This window comes from Rhyacophila brunnea, unplaced genomic scaffold, assembly GCF_057557595.1.
Source record: "Rhyacophila brunnea isolate RB1 unplaced genomic scaffold, BYU_Rbru_1.0 scaffold_2, whole genome shotgun sequence".
NCBI lineage: Eukaryota > Metazoa > Arthropoda > Insecta > Trichoptera > Rhyacophilidae > Rhyacophila > Rhyacophila brunnea.
This window is the reverse complement of record NW_028232859.1, coordinates 687,614-706,782: the sequence shown is the minus strand read 5'-3', so window position 1 is coordinate 706,782 and position 19,169 is coordinate 687,614. Positions and strand designations below refer to the sequence as shown.

Sequence of the window (19,169 nt, the reverse complement as noted above, 5' to 3'; positions counted from 1 at the left end):
GCTGCCAGGTCTTTGACAGACATCCAACATCATTTGAAGTATTGTCCACTTTCTCAGTCCTCACTAAATCAATTAAGGATACTTTATAAAAAAAAAATTCTTAATACTAATCATAATAACAATTTTATTTTTAAAACATACTAACCTACTAAGTTTTTCAAATAATACTAGTGCTATTATGATTATTTATAACCTTAATTTGATTTATTGTGCGTTTTGTGTCCACCTGTCATTAGGACCATCACATATTCTTTTATACTATATTATCATTATACCTACGTATTATCAGTGATCGAGATTGGTTGACCTAAGTAAATAAATATATATTATACCTATATAAATGTTATAGATATGATCCGTTTATGAGCAAATATAGTAATTTCCCTATATTCTTTTTCTAATATTTTAAATATCTTATCAACACGAACAATCGGTATTCTGTTAGTAATAAAATATAAAGGTACCTAAATAAAAACGTCATGTTCAAGTCGAAATTTTTTATTGTTTTTTTTAATGGTTTAATATTTTTCTACTCGACTAGTAAAATACAATGCGTATAAAATTACAAAAAAATAACAAAAATCACAAGTCTTTCTCAAATCGTGCGAGCTTTGATTAGGTTGTCCTTGCGAACAATTTATTGATATGTATTATTTTCATAGTTTCTTCATGTTGTTGTGTTATAATTTTGATGCAAATCTGAAGTCTGTTGAATATTTTAAATGTTTCCGATGGCATTTACGATTTAAAATAAATTTCTGCTCGTTTTAATATGTTTATTATGTAAATAAATTTATTTTGAATTCGGTGGATTTAAGTATGCTGATACAGCATTATTTTATTTATTTTCAATTCAATTATATAAATAAATTTTACTTATAAACAATGATGATAAAAATGTATGTTTGAATGAGATTTTGATTTACGTGTTTCAGTTTATCACGGTACACTGTTTACCATTTTAAACAGTTTCAATTATTTTCAATTTTATAATAAATTGAACATGCTTATTTAAATCATAAATTTACATTCATTTAAAACATTTAAACCAATCAGATGGGTACATTTTCAAAATGTATATCTTCGCTTATTTTGATATAGTTAAAATCTTGGAGGACGAAGACTTAGATGAACGAGTCACGATGTTTGATGGAATGGATCTAAAGCTCACCATAATATTTATAAGGAGCTCCAGAAGACACTAGGTCTCTGGACCGATCTCAAGGGAGATGGGCGAACAAATTCAAGAGGGACGCTGACAGGTTATATGTGACCGACTGGAGAGGAAGAGATATAGTTGCATGTTGCCAGTTGTCCAGTTGGTTATCAACCAGAATGGTTTGTCATCTTAAGTAAGTAATATATTTATTTTAAAATATCAATTAAAATTCGCATTAATATTGAAGGTAAATAATATGTTAATAATATTTTAGAGCTTCAGTTCGATACTTTTATCTGATTGGTTTAAAATAATGTGCTTATAAATCGGATGTTATGGTTTAATCTCTTTCTTCTGCTGCTTCAACGGATGCTTCTGCTACTGCAGGCTTATTTTTTCTCGGCCTCTGAGGTTTCCTTCTGCTGACAAAATTGGCTGGTGGTGGCTTCGGCCTTCTAGTTGTAGGGTTCTCGAGAGCGTGAAGCTCAGTATCAGTCAACTGTCCCTTATACCAATCGACGCTGAAAAGATAAAAAATAAAATACATGCTTACAGAAGGAATATAATACCTATAAGTTTTGACATTTGAAATATAAGAATTGATGTCACCGATAAATTTTGCGGGTTCACTAAGTCGACTGCGTTACAAAAAATGTGTTATAAAATGTAGGAAGAGATATTCATATTATGTACTGGATCAGCGCTATCTTTAGATTAATAAAGCCTGAGCATATTTTTTTGCACAAACAACGAGTGGTCCACTGTTTAGCTGTCAAAATCAGAATCCAGATTGCTTGACATATTAATTCGCCCTCTCTCGTTTCAAATTGAATAATTATAAAAAAAATCTCATATCAAATATATTAAATAAATTATAAATAATATTCATTCCTATTATTTATCAGCTGTCAAAGTTAGACTAGTCCTTCATACAAAAGCCGGTGGTAATATCGATTTCCAAAAAATATGAAGCCTTGATCAATGCATTACATTTGTAGAAGGTGTGTTAATGCTAGTGTAATATTTATCATGTAACTTATCTATTTAAATCAAACCGTTCCCTGTGCGAATACGATAGACGCGTCAGTATAAGCACTCTATAGAACAATGACAGGTCATGTATAGACAACAACGAGAGGGGCAGAAAAAGTAGGACCAGTCGTTGTGAATGTATCGGCTTTCTACTTGAGTTCGCTATGACTGGATGCTACCGGATAGTCCGGCACTCGGCACTTAAACGGTATCCTTGTGGCATAACCTCCAATTGAAATATTGTTTTCTTTTCAATGTATGATTTATCTAGAGAAAAAAAAGCTCAATATATTCGTCAAATTTCTGTTTAAAAACATTTATATTATATTAACACTGTGGAGGCCTACGGATTCCGCTTATGTTTAGCTTGTATTTGGCTAGACTTGAAATTACGTTTCTTACAATAAATATGTACCTACAAAACCTTGTAATAAAATACACATATTAATTTAAGTCAATCGAGACACAATATGACTGAATAAATAAAAAAAATATGTAAACCTTAATATTTAGGTACTGAAATGAAAGGCAATCGTTGAACTACTGTTTAAAATATAAATTATACACGTTGATTTTTAACCTCAAAAGTGATATAATGTATAGGCTATAGTTTTTTTATTGTTTCTTTATTCATTTTTGATGAATCTTAAAAATAACTATAGGAAATAATTGACAGTATCTATATTTTTGAATGCTAATAATATTAATATTTAAATAAAAAATCAGACTGACTTGCTTTTATTGGTCTAAGTATGTAAACTAATTATGGTCTCAATGATAAGTAAAACTTTATATGTAAAGCACTATTTATTATTTCCTGATCTTAAAAGAAATCTTATTAAACAGGTATAAGTATCTCACCATTCAGGTACATTCCTAGACCAGTCGCACCTCTTGGTGGAGTCATCGAATACCTGTCCAAGCTTGCAGCCACTTCGTCGTGGAACATCACCGTTGATGCACACGTAAAAGTATTGGCAATCATCAGGGTCTGCGTACCGAGGGTGGCTCAACCCGACGGTCTCGTTTACCTTGGGGCACTCGAAGTTGAATACGTCTGAAAATATGTCGAATTTTAATAAAAAAAATATGAAATTGAACTTTTTAGTGTACCGTCCAATCAAGGATGTTGAATCATTTTTCAAATGGAGCCTTCTTAAGTTTTTCTTTAAAAAATTGCTTTTGCAAGTTTCAGTTTGAAATAAGTGCCATAAATTTAATATAAACCAATATCTCATTTCAAATTTTTTATGAAAATCTAAGGTATCAGATGTAATTTTTTTTCCTCAGTTTAAAATTTTTAGACTTCATCTTCATAGAATAATGTTTTCTTTAATATCTTAATATTCTAATACCTAAGTGAGTCCAACCAATTTGAAAAAATCAACAATTTGACCATTATAAAGTAAACTTTACGTTAAATTAAATTAATTATAACCAAATAAAATAAATTGAGACACTCATAATCTCGCACAATCGATAATGTCAAATTTTTAAAATCTTTTTTAATCTTTGTTTTGACAAAATATACTATATCGTTAAGAGTTTGATGTCAAATGCAACACTTTGTGATCCAACGGTCAAAAATCATAATGCGTGAGTAAAATGACATGTACAATGTATAAGAATACCCATCTCTATTCAGAAAATGGCTGTTTTAATGTAATTTTTTGTTTTTAATTAATACAACATAATATTTATATCCCTAATGAAACATAGTAAATTTTAAATGACCTATCGCAAGAGGTTTATTATAGGAGAATTTGAAAGGTTTGAAAAATAATTTTGATAATTGCAATTCTGTCAAAAATATTACTAAATTAATTATAAGAAATCCCTCAGAGATATAAACGATTAATTAAATTATCATGCTGATAAATTATTTTGTATGTGACTTAACATTTACATTTACACTTCCAAAGAAAATTGGCTGTTGTCTTCGGACTGAATCTGTCCCTAGCAACAACTTTAATTATTCTAATAACATTTTACAATCCTATCATTTTTTTCGGGAGCACCTAATCAACAATATTTCGCGTAAATTTTTAATAACTTTACTAATTATTATTGTTATATGATGACTATAAAGTTGTACAATTTTTATCTTAATAAACTGTTGATAATAAAATGGTAAAATGTTTTTTTTATTTCAATAACAAACTACATAAAGAACTTCAACCTAATTTTTTCGCCTGGTGTTTCTCACTGTCATTATAGAAAGTAACTAAAGAGAAGATACTTTATCTGAAATTTACTCATTGAAGTGATTTGATAAATGTTTTACCTTTTGTTCCACAGTTCTTCTTCTTGGCTTCATCGGCCCATGTGCAGATTCCTGTTTTATCATTGAATACCAAACTGGCTGGGCAGACAATCATATTGAACTTTCCATCCACGCAGTAGAAGAACTTATCACAGATCTTGACATCCTCATGAGCGAAGTAGCCGTGTTGGCGCGGGCAGTTTTGGGACGGAATTGGAGTCTCTGAGAAAAAAAGTCATACATATTTTATAACTTAGGTATATGAGTTAAAATATTTTTAGTCGGCCATAATGCGATTACACTAGATATGAGAAAATTGTGCAGACTAGACCACAATATAATATAAGAATACAATCCATAGTACCGAAGCTACATGCGAAGAGCATTTTTTTTTTATATTATTATAAGAGTTTCCACAATGCTGAACAGAAACACTTTTTCAATGAATTATTTCATATTTCATTTTATTTAAAAGAAAAAATGTTATTAGAACACCAAATAAACCAAACAAAGTTTTTTTAAAACTATTTATGAAATAAATCGAGATTTAAAAAAAAATTAAATGCCTTTACTATATTATTCAACGGGCTTTAATTTTGTGTTCACATTATATACTTAGTATAATACATTATCGAGTTTGTATATTATGCAGCCAAAAATTATATGAAAACTTCGTATAAATTCAGAACACCGTACAAGATTTAGTATTATATTTTTTGTAAAATTTAATAATATTATTTGACGTTCTATTAGTTTTACAAAAAATAATAATCAGACTTGTTATAATATCGTCATTTAAAAAAAGAAAATAGTTACAAAGTTGAACCAAAAAAATAACTAAGTATTTTTTTATTAAATCAATACAATGAAGATTTGAAATAAATGTCATATTATTTATTGAAAAACATATCACATATTAGAAAAACCATCTTACGACCATTGCAATCCAGCGCCCGGATTTAAGTGACATCTTACAAATATTTTTTCGTAATTAAAAAATATTTTCAACATTTTATTAAAGATAAAAATATTACCTTCCTGGATTCAATTTTAGTGGAGGACAATTTAAAAAAAATACCTTTATGAAGCTGAAGTTGTAGTCTAGCTTAGGGTACCTAGTGAAAAACAAATGTACTGCTATCACAAAACTTACGTCTGTTAGATCTCTGACTGCAATCAATATTGAATGGCAGGTCACACTTCTCCTGGTCTGGACTGTAGTCATTGAAGACCATGCCATCGGGGCACAGCTTTTCTGTTATTTCACCATCGCTGAAAGAAAAATATTTTTTTTTAAATATGTAAAGATATCATCCAGTCATTGCCATTTTTTTTATTTTAATTACAATAATTTTAAACGTATACATAAACTTAACTTTTTTTTAATTCAACGAATAATTCACAAGATTTCGGAATGTAATATTTTAAATATTGAACATACATAATTTTGAAAACACTTCTGAGAAAATGTATTAAAACCAATAGAAAAAATCTTTTTGAAAAAAGTAGGACAACCCGCAGGAATCGAACCTGCATCTCTTAAATATAAATATCTCTATCTAAAAAATATATCTCTTAAATATTAAAAAAGTTCAAGTAAGTTACAACACAAAATATCTTGGAGCAATCCGTAACGTCGGGTAGTAATCAAAGTAATACCTACTTTGATTTAAAGTACAAAAGCCGAGAGGGAATGTAGCTCAATTTTGAAAATCGCTTCAGAGAGTATTACAAGAGCCATTAGTTAAAAATGTGTCGCAAATAAGTACGGCTCCATTAGCATTGTGGTCAATGTGCACGGGCGTGAAACCCACGAGATGCAAGTTCGATTCCTGCTTACTTTCTTCAAAAAGATTTTTTCTATTGGTTATAATATTACATTTTCTCAGAAGTGTTTTCAAAATTATGTATATATACAAATAGACATAACTATTTAATATATATACCTAATCTATTTTGAAGTATGTAACTCAGTTGTATGTAATTTTTAATTTAAATATCAGTCAATGAAAAATATTGCAAAAGCTTTATTATAATTGATATTGGTAATTATCATCATAATATAACAAAATCGCTTAGATGAAAAAATTCTGTATATCTATAAAACTACGATTAGCTACCAATATTGCCAATTATGAAAAAGTGTATTAGGGAAATGCGAATATGGCATATTTTCGATGGGTACATTTTACAGAACTATTATTATGTGTTGTTTTTTTCGAAAAAAAAAATGTTTAGTAACCTTTTTCTAAAGCACACAAGATCGACATCGGATTCTAGTGCCAATAGAAAAAATCTGGATTAAAAAGAGTACCTACCTATGTTTTACATGCATCAATATATTGCTATTATATTATATAGAATATTATATTATTTTATAATTTCGTTTTAAATTTATATTTTTAAACGTAGGGACACTTCGTGTCAAATAACAAAAAAAAAAAAATGTTGTTTCTTATGCATATCTATAATACTATAAATAATATTACATTATATTATTTAGGCACAATTAAAATCTAAAGTATTGTAATTACCTGCAAGCATAGTATTTATCACACTGCTCAGCATCAGCGAAGTATCCGTTGGGTTCAGGACACTGGCTGCTGGTGGAAACATCGTCAGAGTTTTTGGTGCGAGCTTTCACTGCTTCCGTTTTCCTTTGGGCGGTTACAGCTCCTGAAATTTTAATAAAAATACGTTAATTTGTTAATAAAATAGCCTTATACCATTCAAAACTTTTCGTCCAATTCACGAGTCTTGAAAAGTTCTCTCTGGGATGTTCCACAATTTTAAATGCAGCTCTTCAATCAAGCTTTAGCCCAGAGTCAAACAGGTTTGAAAACGAGTCGAGTAGTGGATGAAAAACAGGTAAGCGTCGATATTTATGAAAAAATGGAAGTCATCTTTAAATGAAAGATAACAAAATATACCTCTCATCACTAATTAAAATAATTAACAAAATATTTTGAACCGGATTCGTTTGTTTAAATGGATATTTTTAACAGACCTACTTTACTTAACAATAATATTTTAATTAATTATTTTACAAGGTATTGCTTTAAAATAATAATTGTGTTTTTTAATATTTTTTAAATTTTTAAAACTATTTAGTAACCAATTAATTTTATTTTTACGCTAATCTATGCGATTTCAAATATTTGCATTTATTACCAGAAGATTTTTTATCTAAAGCTTAGCTTAATTGATTTTGGATTTTTTTCTAAATGGATTGAGCATATAGCTCGAAGAACGGACAATCGTTGGATAAGTTTAGTCATCCGGTGGTATCCAAGAAGTACAAAACGTCTGCAAGGTAGACCTAGAGGCCGCTGGGTCGATGAAATGATAAAGTTCTGCGGAAGTACGTGGCAACACAACGCACAGGACCGAGAGAAGTGGAATCAACTTGGAGAGGCGTTCATCCAGCAGTTGATAAATTCAGGCTGATGATAATGATGATATTTATATTGAACACATTATTAATAAATGTACTTCATAAAATCCGATTAAAATCGTTGATTTGCAATAGGCACTTGTAAGAATTTGCCCTTGAAAACAAAATCGTTAGTGGCTTTTAATGAGATTTGATATAATAAAACCGGTCCAGAAGTCGTCAATATAAATAATACTTATTATATATGTTATCAAGGCTCCATCAAAATGCCATTGGCACCACACACACACACTCACACAATCTCAAACTCGGTTAATAGAAATAATTTCAATAGTATGCCAAAGTGCATTCTATCTAAATATAGATGCTAATTATGTAACTATCTATTAATTACTTTTACGTAAAAATACATATTGCTAAAACGTCGCTACACGTCGTTAAAAAAACATGTTGCTAATTTATTTATAGATATGTTAACGAAATAATAATTGACATTAATAATGATAGCTTTGTGAAATTAAACGTATATAAATATTACTACTAGAGATTTTAAGTTAAATATTTGTTATCTTTCAGAAAAATCCAATGTCCGGTCTACCATCTCTGTTTTCAATTTAATTCATCAGTTACGAACTTTATTACTCTAAGTAACGTTCGCTGTTAGGTAACTTTAAAACTTCCAAACATGTTCATGTCTTCAAGTAGTGTTTGCGTATTTTATTCAGCACACTTAACAACGTTATTTCTTGGGAATAGCTTTTGGGCGAGATCAAAACGTAGAAGTATTTATTTTTTGAAGAATATACGCTGAAAGCTCAAACACCAAACAACATCGTATTTATATAATCGGGTTAACGCATATCAAAAATATTTTTATAATATTTTTTAGTTCTAAGTTGAAGGTTTTGTTACTAGATCGCATTAATAACTAATTAGTTACATTATTGATCTCAATTTTTAAAGACACCAATACAATAAAACACAATATACATAATTATAAAAGATCAGGACCAATTTCGACCAATTGGAGGGATATTGTACACTCCCTTTAAATATTATCTAAAACTACATTTTAATACTTTCAATAAAATATATCATTAATTTTTATTGACATTAAATTCTTAAAATCGATATTATCTAAAATGTTGACACGTGGTTATACGACCTAAAATTTTATTTGATTTTTTTTCGTCTCATGAATAGGTTATAATAAGAATAGGATAAATATTTTTAAAATATAATATTATAATATACTTAAATATTTTATATCGTATACAATCCACATAATATATTAAAATTCCACTCTATAAGAGATTTATATTCATTCTACCAATAAATACAACTTTAGCAACCCGTATTGATAATAATATTTCGGAACAATGAATTAATTAACCTATGCCAAAATAATGCGTGTTGACAGGTGTGAAAATAAAATGTAAACTTGTCATAATATAATCAATTTCACTGTGAAGTTATTTCAAATGTCAACATATTAAATTACAACGGAAGTCGCGTTATGAAACATGTATTGCGAAAATTTTTGATTGATAATATTTTTCATTCCGTTACGTGTGTATTGGAACTGTAGTTATGTTATAAGAAGATATATTATTGTATATATTATGTAGATACATCCTGGTATATATGTCTTCTTTTTCTTGTCCACGCCCTATTGGAGTTTACCTACCATCAGGGTCACCAACATTTCTTTCAACAGAGATTCCTATACCATGCAAATTGGCGTTCTGTTATGTTGAATGTAAACTGTTGCTGTTTTGTGACCTGGATATTGCTATGTCTTTGTCTCTCGTAGTATACTGGAGGTATTTTAGTTTTCCAGTTTTAATACTACGCATAACTTCTCATCATTGTTTATTCTCTTACGGACGTCAATATTAGGCATGCTATCAAGCTAAAAGATTTTCAACAAGGTCTAAACTTCCTATATAAGTTTCTTTTAAAACATATTTCACATCCTAGTCACCTAACCTATCTAACTAATTGTATCTAAATATTTGTAGACTTTACTTCAAGGTAAATTAAATGGGCGTGCAATGTGCATAGAGTGAAGTTCATATTTTTACGAGAGATCATTCATTCCACTGATTCCCGATATGCATATGTGCAATACGCATTATTTAGAAAATATTCATTTTTAGAGAAATATTTTTTGTTTTTTTGCATAATACAAATTTATGCAATTGATTTGGTACAAGTCGGTTATGGGGAAGCCATCGGAAAACACATATTGAAAATAGACGATATACCGGATTATTTGTTAGATTAGGTTAGTTTAGTTTAGGTTAGGTTAAGTTAGGTTTTCATTCTTGAATTCATGAATTTTCCCAAAATCGGCTATGGCTATTAGCGCGTTTCCCGCCTGGCTTCCCCATAACCGACTTGTACCGATTTTTTTTATTTATAAAATCGCCAATTTACTAAACTAAGTATTGAATTAATGTTTTATTTTGAAATACATTTTCTCTAGTTGAAGCACGAAGACTTAACGAAGACTATAAAATCAAAAGTGTTTATCACGTCTTATGGTTTTTGATTAAGAACAGGTATTTGTCGATCATCGACTTAAACTGCTATTTTATACAAAAATAAACGCACCTTATTCGAGTGTGTTGATGCGGCATGAAGTTTAAAATGTCAAACGTCATGGAGACGATTTTTTATGCTATAATAAGTCGGTACTAATTTCAATGCATGCTCAGTTGTCTCGTGTGAGGACATATTATTATTGTTAGTTCAGTGAAAGAGATTGTTGGAGTACTCTCGACTGAAATACCGGTTCACCTTTTGTACTCTATTCCTTCTTTGTTTCGCTTGACTTACTTCACGGAATTAAGCTACGGTATATTTAACATTATTATTACGAATAACATAATAACTACCTATAACGTTATTTTGTAATTAAATGTATCTGCATCTAAAGTATATTATGATACATACTCCTTTTTTAATAATAAAATTAGGTTTAAACTTCAATCGCTCCTCATTCATTATGCTTTAAAAAATAGAGTATTTATAAAATTATGAATTCTATAAATCTGTATTAATTTTCTATTACTATTTTTAAAATGTATTTCGTTGAGAAACGAAGAAGGAAGAAAACACAGTGGCCATCCAAAAAAATATTAACGACAAAAAAAAAACTGTGAAAGTTTCAAATATTTTAGAAATAAAAAATACTTTAAAACAATGAATTATTATTCAAAAAATTTCCTACACATTCAAGAGAACTTATTAAGTCTATATTTATTTAGTTTAATGCAATTTTCAAAATGTTTTTAGATATGTGCATAGTGCTTAAATACAACACCCGTATAGGTAAATTTTAAGTAATTTCTAATAAATAAACTATTTTTTTTATTCAACGAATAAGACACAAGATTTGAGAATAAAACATTCTATATATTGAATATACATAATTTGAAAACATCTCATGCATATACTAGAATTTATAGACACCCGACGGGACTTGAACTTGTATCTGCCACATTCGCGCCAGTATGTTTTTCCAATTAAGCTACTGGCATCTTAGTTAATTACGACGATTTTAACTAATAGTTGTTAGTAATTAAGGAATTATTTAATACCTACCTTAATTTATTATACTAAAACCGATAGCCAACATTATAACCCAATGCGATAAGCATTTCATGTTTCAACTACTAGTTAAAATCGACGTAATTAACTAAGATTCCCGTAGCTTAATTGGAAAATCATACAGGTGCAAATCCAGTAGATACAGGTTCAAGTCCCGTCGGGTGTTGTATTTTTTTCTAGTGTGTATATGCACGAGATGTTTTCAAATTATGTATATTTAATTTCTATAAAATTATATGTTTTATAATTTCATCACTGTAATTTAACGATTACATAATGGTATCACCACAGAACAGATAATAAATAGAATACCGATAGGCAATATTCAATACGCCGCATGGTGAAGCAGGCTTTTGAATGTGTGAGTGTCCTACGAAAATGAAGCACGCATTATGCACGTGCAATAGTGTGTGTAATACACCAACATTAAATGAGCGTAAATGCATAAACCGAGAGCAGTTTTTAGTATTCGACGTAAAACGTATTCTTAACACGTGTGTAAGATTCTTCCTTACTCGAGTCGGTTACATGCTATCGCCTTACCCGTTGTGTATTTCATTTCCCATTATTTCTGAGTTCCCTGGGTATCACTAATTAACTTCACTTAAATGTACAATATAGTATTAAAATCTACTTTATTTCTTTATGCATTGTGTCAATTACACATAAACAATGTTAAATTCATTAAAGTTAAATATGGCGTTAATGATTATAAAAATAATAATGATAAAAATATATTTATAAAAGATACCTTAAAAAGTCTGCGTCTGTAATGGAAACTATTTAAACTATCACCAGTATTGTGCCTAGAGATACTCTCACCCCATGATTAATTAGTTATACCTAACTGTTATTTATAAGTATTAAATTTGTAATTAACATTTTTAAATAAAATTAAATCTATAACAGAGAACATTTTTAAGTAGTTCAAACGATTCAATTATATTGCTCACAAAATCAGTAAGTAGGTATGTATTATATCAGGTAGGTATATCATGAATCTATTCTTTTCATCAAGGTGATATTTTTCAATTATAAATGCAATAGGAAATGCACAAGATTTTTTTTTCGTAAAACCTGTGTTAGGTGAAGTGGGTACCGATATATCATTTAATAATATACTGTATATTAAAATTGTTTTCTAAAAAGTACAAGGATTTTTATAAGTATAACCTACAGTGTCAACGAGACGGATATGTCACGTAAGGTATTTTTTTAAGTAGGCAGGTATGTCACTTACTGACGTTTGTATGCTACCGTTTTAGTTGAACTTGTTGTGGCATTAATAATTGGCATCTCAATGACAAAATGCACGCTTCGACGCGAGAAAGTCGTTTTGTCTGCTGTAGAATTGCGGAAATATTTAGTTTTTAACCATTTTATATTTAAATTATTCAATACAATTCAATAGAATTATTAATATAGTTTGTGTACTATGGCTTTATTAAAATAAATTGAATATTTAGTATCATATATATTTAATATCATATATATTTTTAAGTACTACAAAATTCCACGATCCCAATCAGAGTGGTGTAGTTGTAGTGAGATAGTACGAGTTGCAGTGTCACTATTAAAGAAAATACAAACATAATTGGAACCTCACTGGGAATCGAGCACAGATCTCCCTAATGAGAAGCCAGTATCTTAAGCATTTGATTGTAACAGGAGCCATTCTCATTAGAATAATATTATTAAGTCGTTGGACGCTAAATACGCACCTAGCACGTAACGATCGGGTGGCCATTCGATATAATTAGTATGCTATTTAAATGTGGTTATTAAAATGTAATTATCTAGTCAGCAGTCAATGTGTTAATTAGGTATTATAAGAATTATTTCATTCATAATTTCATTCAATTCAAGTACCTACCAACGTTGTTTATAATAGATATTTATTCCTTTAAATTATTTTTAATACACCAACTATACTAGCAATGAAGATTATGTATATGTTTGAAATGTTTAAATATTTGGGTTATGAGCAGTGTTTTGACTATTTTTATGATACTTAAATATACATTTTTTTAAATTACCTAAATAATTGTATATTCATTTATTTTGTTATAACTGAAAGACTACTATAAAAACTGTTGAAATTTGTATAACCTATAAACTACTTTGCTGGTACCAATGTAATAGAGTTTCGTATTGATATATTAAAAGGGTCCGAATTTACAATAGTTTAAAAAAAATAACTCACTTAGAGCAATTTATTATAATTCATCACGGGTAAGTTAAGTTCCTAGTCATAATATAGCAACGGTGGAGAGAGAACTGGGTTGTGGGTGGGTTGGCGCGTGTCTAGAATAAATTGTTCTTTAACACATTGATTTAAAAAAAAAACACATATTATTAGTATATTTATTTATACTGTATGTTAATTAATTAAATTGTTTAACACTCGTATGCACCTAGATAGATAGATATTTTAAATGGAAATCAGTGACAATTACACCATTGCTGTAGATTCATTTATATTGCAAAAATGAGAATTATTTTCCAACGACAGATAAAAATAAGATTAAAAATGCATCAACTCACATAGTTTGTAAGTATGTAGTTTATGTTTAATATTAATTATTTCTCATATCGCTTCAGTGAATCTTTTGTGCAATCAAAATAATGGGTACTGTTCGGTTATACCGGAGGCAGCGGAAAACGCATTTTGAAAGTAGCCGATAAACTGGATTATTTGTTAGGTTAACCTAACCAAACCTAACCTAACCTAACCTAACCTAACCTAACCCAACCTAACCGAACCTAAACTAACCCAAACTAACAAATAATCCAGTTTATCGGCTATTTTCAAAATGCGTTTTCCGCTGCCTCCGGTATAACCGAACAGTACCAAATAATGTTATGTAAGATACATAAATCTTGATTATTCTTATAAGGTTCAATGCTCTCTTGAAATTGAAATTGAGGGAAATAGTGAATTAATTTTTGTGCACTCACTAAAAATAAATATAGCCTAAACAAAAATGTTGGCAATGGTAATGTAATATCCAATAATGACTGCCAAAAGAGAAAGCATTTTATTTATTAAGTGCATTATTTGCCGAGTAAGCAATCTCTAAAATCCATATTTGTTTTTATTTTACATTGTTTTACTACCGATATGGAAATAATATTATGTATATTTTTCTGTTGAAATGCTTAGAACAAATAAAAGCCTGTTAAAACTCATGCAATGCGACATTTTTACACTGAATATTGAAGAAGATAAATTGAACATAGTTATGCAGAAAGTAGCCAGTCCACAAAAAAAAAAAAAAGATATGATATAGATCAGATGCGAGAAGGTTTTATCTACGTTCTGTTGAAAATAGCCAAGCCGCAAAAAAAATATTCTAAAAATAAAATACTATTTACAATTTTACATACATTTTTAATAACATGTTGTTGCTAAAGTGCCATTATCTCAGCTCGACATTATTGTGGCTACATTCTGCATAACTACGTTCAATTGATAGATAATATTTAAAAAAAAATTCTAAATATATAAAAGAAGTTAGAAATTTTTCTTCTGAATCGTGTTCAAGCATACGTATTATTTATTTGTACGCGATAGAAATAATAAAAAAAAATGCTAAAACCGCAAACTATACCGTATTTAAAAAAAAAAGATTTGAAAGTTTTATTTCAAGTCAATTTTAAAGACTGACGTTACTTTAAAAATACTTTCAAGATAAAAATCGCAAATTAATCTATCTACATAAATATGTTCATATATAATATTACAGAAAATGAATAAATCACATAAATAAATTTAAAGTTTATTTCTATTATATTTGTTGATAGCGGAAGTGAAGAATAGTCTCCGAAAACAGAGCACATTGAGGATTTCTACTTGAACAGGTCAAGGCCCACCCAAAACTGCCGATCCTACGTTGATGATAAATTATTCACTAATATATAACAAAGTGAACCTCATTCGCATTTCAATTCAAAATTGTATTAAATTATGTTTGTAAAAAGCAATTGCTTAAAATAGACACGGTAGTATCTGTGTGGTTCAAGGTCAAGACCTTTTAGTAATAAGTTTTTATTTCTAAATTTATCCAGTATTGACCGTACTTTATTTTTTCAAACTTCAAACAAATCTTTAATTTAAATCTGCATTACGCTATATATTATAATGCAATCAATTAATATTGTTTGCTATTATATTATAATTATAGTTTTATTATTTTCCTTTATACCTTTTTTACAAATTTCATTTTGCCGAGGTTAATGGCCTGAAAATAGTAGGGATTTCATTTTTATTAAATGTCAACTCGATGATGTTACACATTTTATAATATTAACAATTTAAGTGGGCTTTTATTCCTCATCAACCTCAGTACCTTATCAATTAATGATATATTATTATATTATTATACCTACAATCAAATTAATAATTTGGTTTTAATACAACAATCGTGTATCATATTTTTGTTTTATTCTAGATAGAAATTTTTAATTGTAAAAGATATACAATAAATTATTATAATAGAGTTAATAACAGATTACGTACTAATAATCCTTCATCAAATATATTATATTTTCGTGTAAATTTCAAAATGGCCGATGAACAGCTGTTCACTCCTTTCCTGGTATTTTTCTTATAATAAAATTATGACAATATGTGGAATAGTATTAATTTTAATACTATATTATAGATACTACAATCAAACTTAACTTTACAGTAGTTACTAGTATATGCATAACTAGCAAAAAAGGTTTTGTATTTCCAAACGATAATTTTTATTACTTATTTGAATATTCTAAGCATGTACGTATCTACGCAATTCTGCAAGACTAATTAATTATTGTTAGCTGAATATGGATACTATAATACTATACTCCAATATAAAATAATACAATTATTCCAGATGTCACTAAAAATTAGTTTGAAAATCACTCACCGACTACAACAAGTAGAACCAAAAACCGGATCCCACTTTTCCGCAACAACTGTGACGTCATGATGTGTGTGGGGTTGATTTGTCAAATTAAACAAATCACTTTCCGTCGGAGAACCTGCTCGGTCTCTGGTTGGACAATGAATGATTTTTTCCCACACCTCGAGCCAGAAGCGATTCCTCACCTTACCATGGAGCTCCGCTGGCAATGTATGACATGGCCGGCGACCGTCACTAGAAATTTCCACAGTGATTTCAAACCATCGAATTAAAAATATTGATAGTATTAAGTATGTATACAAAAGGTTTGGTTATATTATCAATTATACATAAAAAATAAGAAAGAAAAAAAAACTGTATAGGTATTATATATTTAAATAAATTTAATATATTGGCATCAAACGTTAAATTATTTTATTTTAAATGAGCTTCATTATTGATTTATGCTGTAAATATATATTTTTGTTCACATAAGATATTCATGAATGCAATATTTTATCCAAATATATAATACGTTAATTTCTCATTAGATTTTCAATTGATTTGAATCAATCAAATTCAATATTCTAAAAAACACATAACTGGACATATTATAACATTTGTGCTTATCTAATCTATTTTTTTTATTTCTCTATTTAACATGTTGTTTTTTGTATGCCAAATACTAACACAAAAACGTTTCTACTGTATTAGGTATATTAGTATTAGGTATTAATTATTTCAACTTTACAGTAATTATTTTCTTATGTTATCTTATATTGTGAAGTTGTTCACCATTAGAGCGTCTTCAGTATATTATCATAATCATTTCTTGTAGCTATACGTCTTGTTCAAATCATGATTATGTTAAGCCATGAAATGCAGTGTCTTCTTTTGCCACGTATATCATGATATTTTTGAAAATACTGTACTTTAGTCCTATCATGAGAATGTTAAAGGTATTTTTTTAAAGATACAATTCTCACATAACATACTAACATGCATGTTGCTTAAAAAATAACAACATCCATGTTTGACCAAGCGTACTAATCACAATATTCAAAGATAGGCACATTTAAATATTTACTGCATTACAGGAATATTTCATGTTATCATTACTATATACCAATACTACGTCGTTAGATCGCATATTCTCCACAATACTCTACATTAATCGATACATTGCCACATTGCCAGTAGTTAATCATTTTCACAATAACGTTATGTTCTCTTGATCCCAAAATGTCCCACTTGAACTTGAAAGCAAGACAGTGGAAACTTATCCATAAGTATATCAATATATCATGTAAAATAAAAAGACTGAGTTAATTTGAATGGTACTTATTGATCATCACTGATAGTTTTGCCTTGTAGCTATAGTGGGATGAATGTATTAACATTGCTAGTACTTGTTTATTGTAAACAAGTTTATGAAATGTTACAGTTTGTAAATGTAGTTAACTATACAATTTCTTAGCAAAGTTTTTATGACAATTTATTCATTCTTTTTTCAAATAATACACAAATTATCAGACATTTATTTAAAATATCATTGTACATTAAATATTATACAGAATATTATAATTAATGTAAATTATTGTGCATAGCTCAATAATTGACTTTAATTCGTACAACATACTTCTTGAAAGATTTTTTGAGAGAGTGCAGAATATAACATAGAAATACGGAAATAGTCACTAATGTACACGTGCAATGTATTTTGAGGCGATTATTATTATCAGTATTGTATGTTATGGTAATATTTCTTGCAATAATCCTACCGAAACCGAAAGATTTGAGTATCTTATGTTCTAATAATGGCGGCATTAAGTGAGCAAAAGTAGATGAATATTTAGAAGCTGTTTATCAAATCTTTTTGATACATCGTCATATTGATATTATAATATATTTTTGTATTAATTACATTATGCATCATTACGTCAGTCTTGATCAGCCATTATGATATGATAACCAATTACATTAAATGACCTAAACATATGTTATTTGAAACTAAGAGACGACGCTGTGTTTTATTTTCATTCTTAAGAATTCGGTATTATTAAAATGTATGCAGTATTAATATTACTTAAAATTCATTTTTATACGTTAAAAAGTGTGTCTATTAAAATTCCGACAAACAAAATCGTATAATATTGAAATATCCGTTAAATTTACACTAGGTTAGGTTAAGTTTTGGCTCGTCATCATTTTTTCACGTATTTACTTATTTATTTTTTTATTAATTATTGTAAACATAATATGGAAAAGGAAAAGATTAAACAGACATCTGTTTTCGTCTCAAATTTCATCTTCATATTGTTATATATTAATTATTATTACAATAAGTAGGTAATATAAATAAAAAGCATCATCACTACATGTAACGTAAGTAATGATTTTCAAAAAAAACCTTTATGATTTTTTATGAGTAAAATTTATTTAATTTGATCGAAGACTGTAAAATATGATAGTATATGTGAACTGATTATAATATTATATTAAGAGTGGGAAAGCAAAAAGAAAGAATGAAAGAACTTGAATTGAATTAAATTAAATTTAAATGGTATCTCAGGAAGGTAGAAGAGGAAGGTCTTTGGCCATCAAACGATTGCCAATACGAGTTTTTGTCAATGAATTAGTTAGTTTACTCCATATAGTATGTTTATAATGTTAAAAATACATGTCAGTAAGCAGTCACACGTTCTTATTTTTTTTATACAAATGATCAATTTTATATAGATTCATATAATTTTATAATAAAAAAGAATAACTTTATCATTTACCATACATAAAAAATATTTAATACATGTGTTTCGTTCA

General features: G+C 28.5%; 1 protein-coding gene across 1 annotated transcript; it reads right to left on the bottom strand.

The window, feature by feature from the left end:
• Positions 1 to 482: 482 nt before the first annotated feature.
• On the bottom strand, positions 483 to 16,516 carry LOC147071651 (protein obstructor-E-like). The gene is made up of 6 exons (XM_085947829.1): positions 16,374 to 16,516; positions 6,989 to 7,130; positions 5,608 to 5,726; positions 4,476 to 4,676; positions 3,053 to 3,248; positions 483 to 1,680 (listed from the first exon to the last, which is right to left on the bottom strand). The coding sequence occupies exons 1-6, from the start codon at positions 16,432 to 16,434 to the stop codon at positions 1,500 to 1,502; spliced, it is 900 nt and encodes a 299-aa protein (XP_085803955.1). The 5' UTR covers positions 16,435 to 16,516; the 3' UTR covers positions 483 to 1,499.
• Positions 16,517 to 19,169: the final 2,653 nt, after the last annotated feature.

Coding starts and splice junctions, on each gene's coding strand:
- LOC147071651 (XM_085947829.1), bottom strand. CDS start 16,434: ATGACGTCACAGTTGTTGCGGAAAAGTGGGATCCGGTTTTTGGTTCTA. Junction 7,131..16,373: donor GGTTCTACTTGTTGTAGTCG/GTGAGTGATTTT, acceptor TTAAAATTTCAG/GAGCTGTAACCGCCCAAAGG. Junction 4,677..5,607: donor CAGTCAGAGATCTAACAGAC/GTAAGTTTTGTG, acceptor TTTTTTTCTCAG/AGACTCCAATTCCGTCCCAA.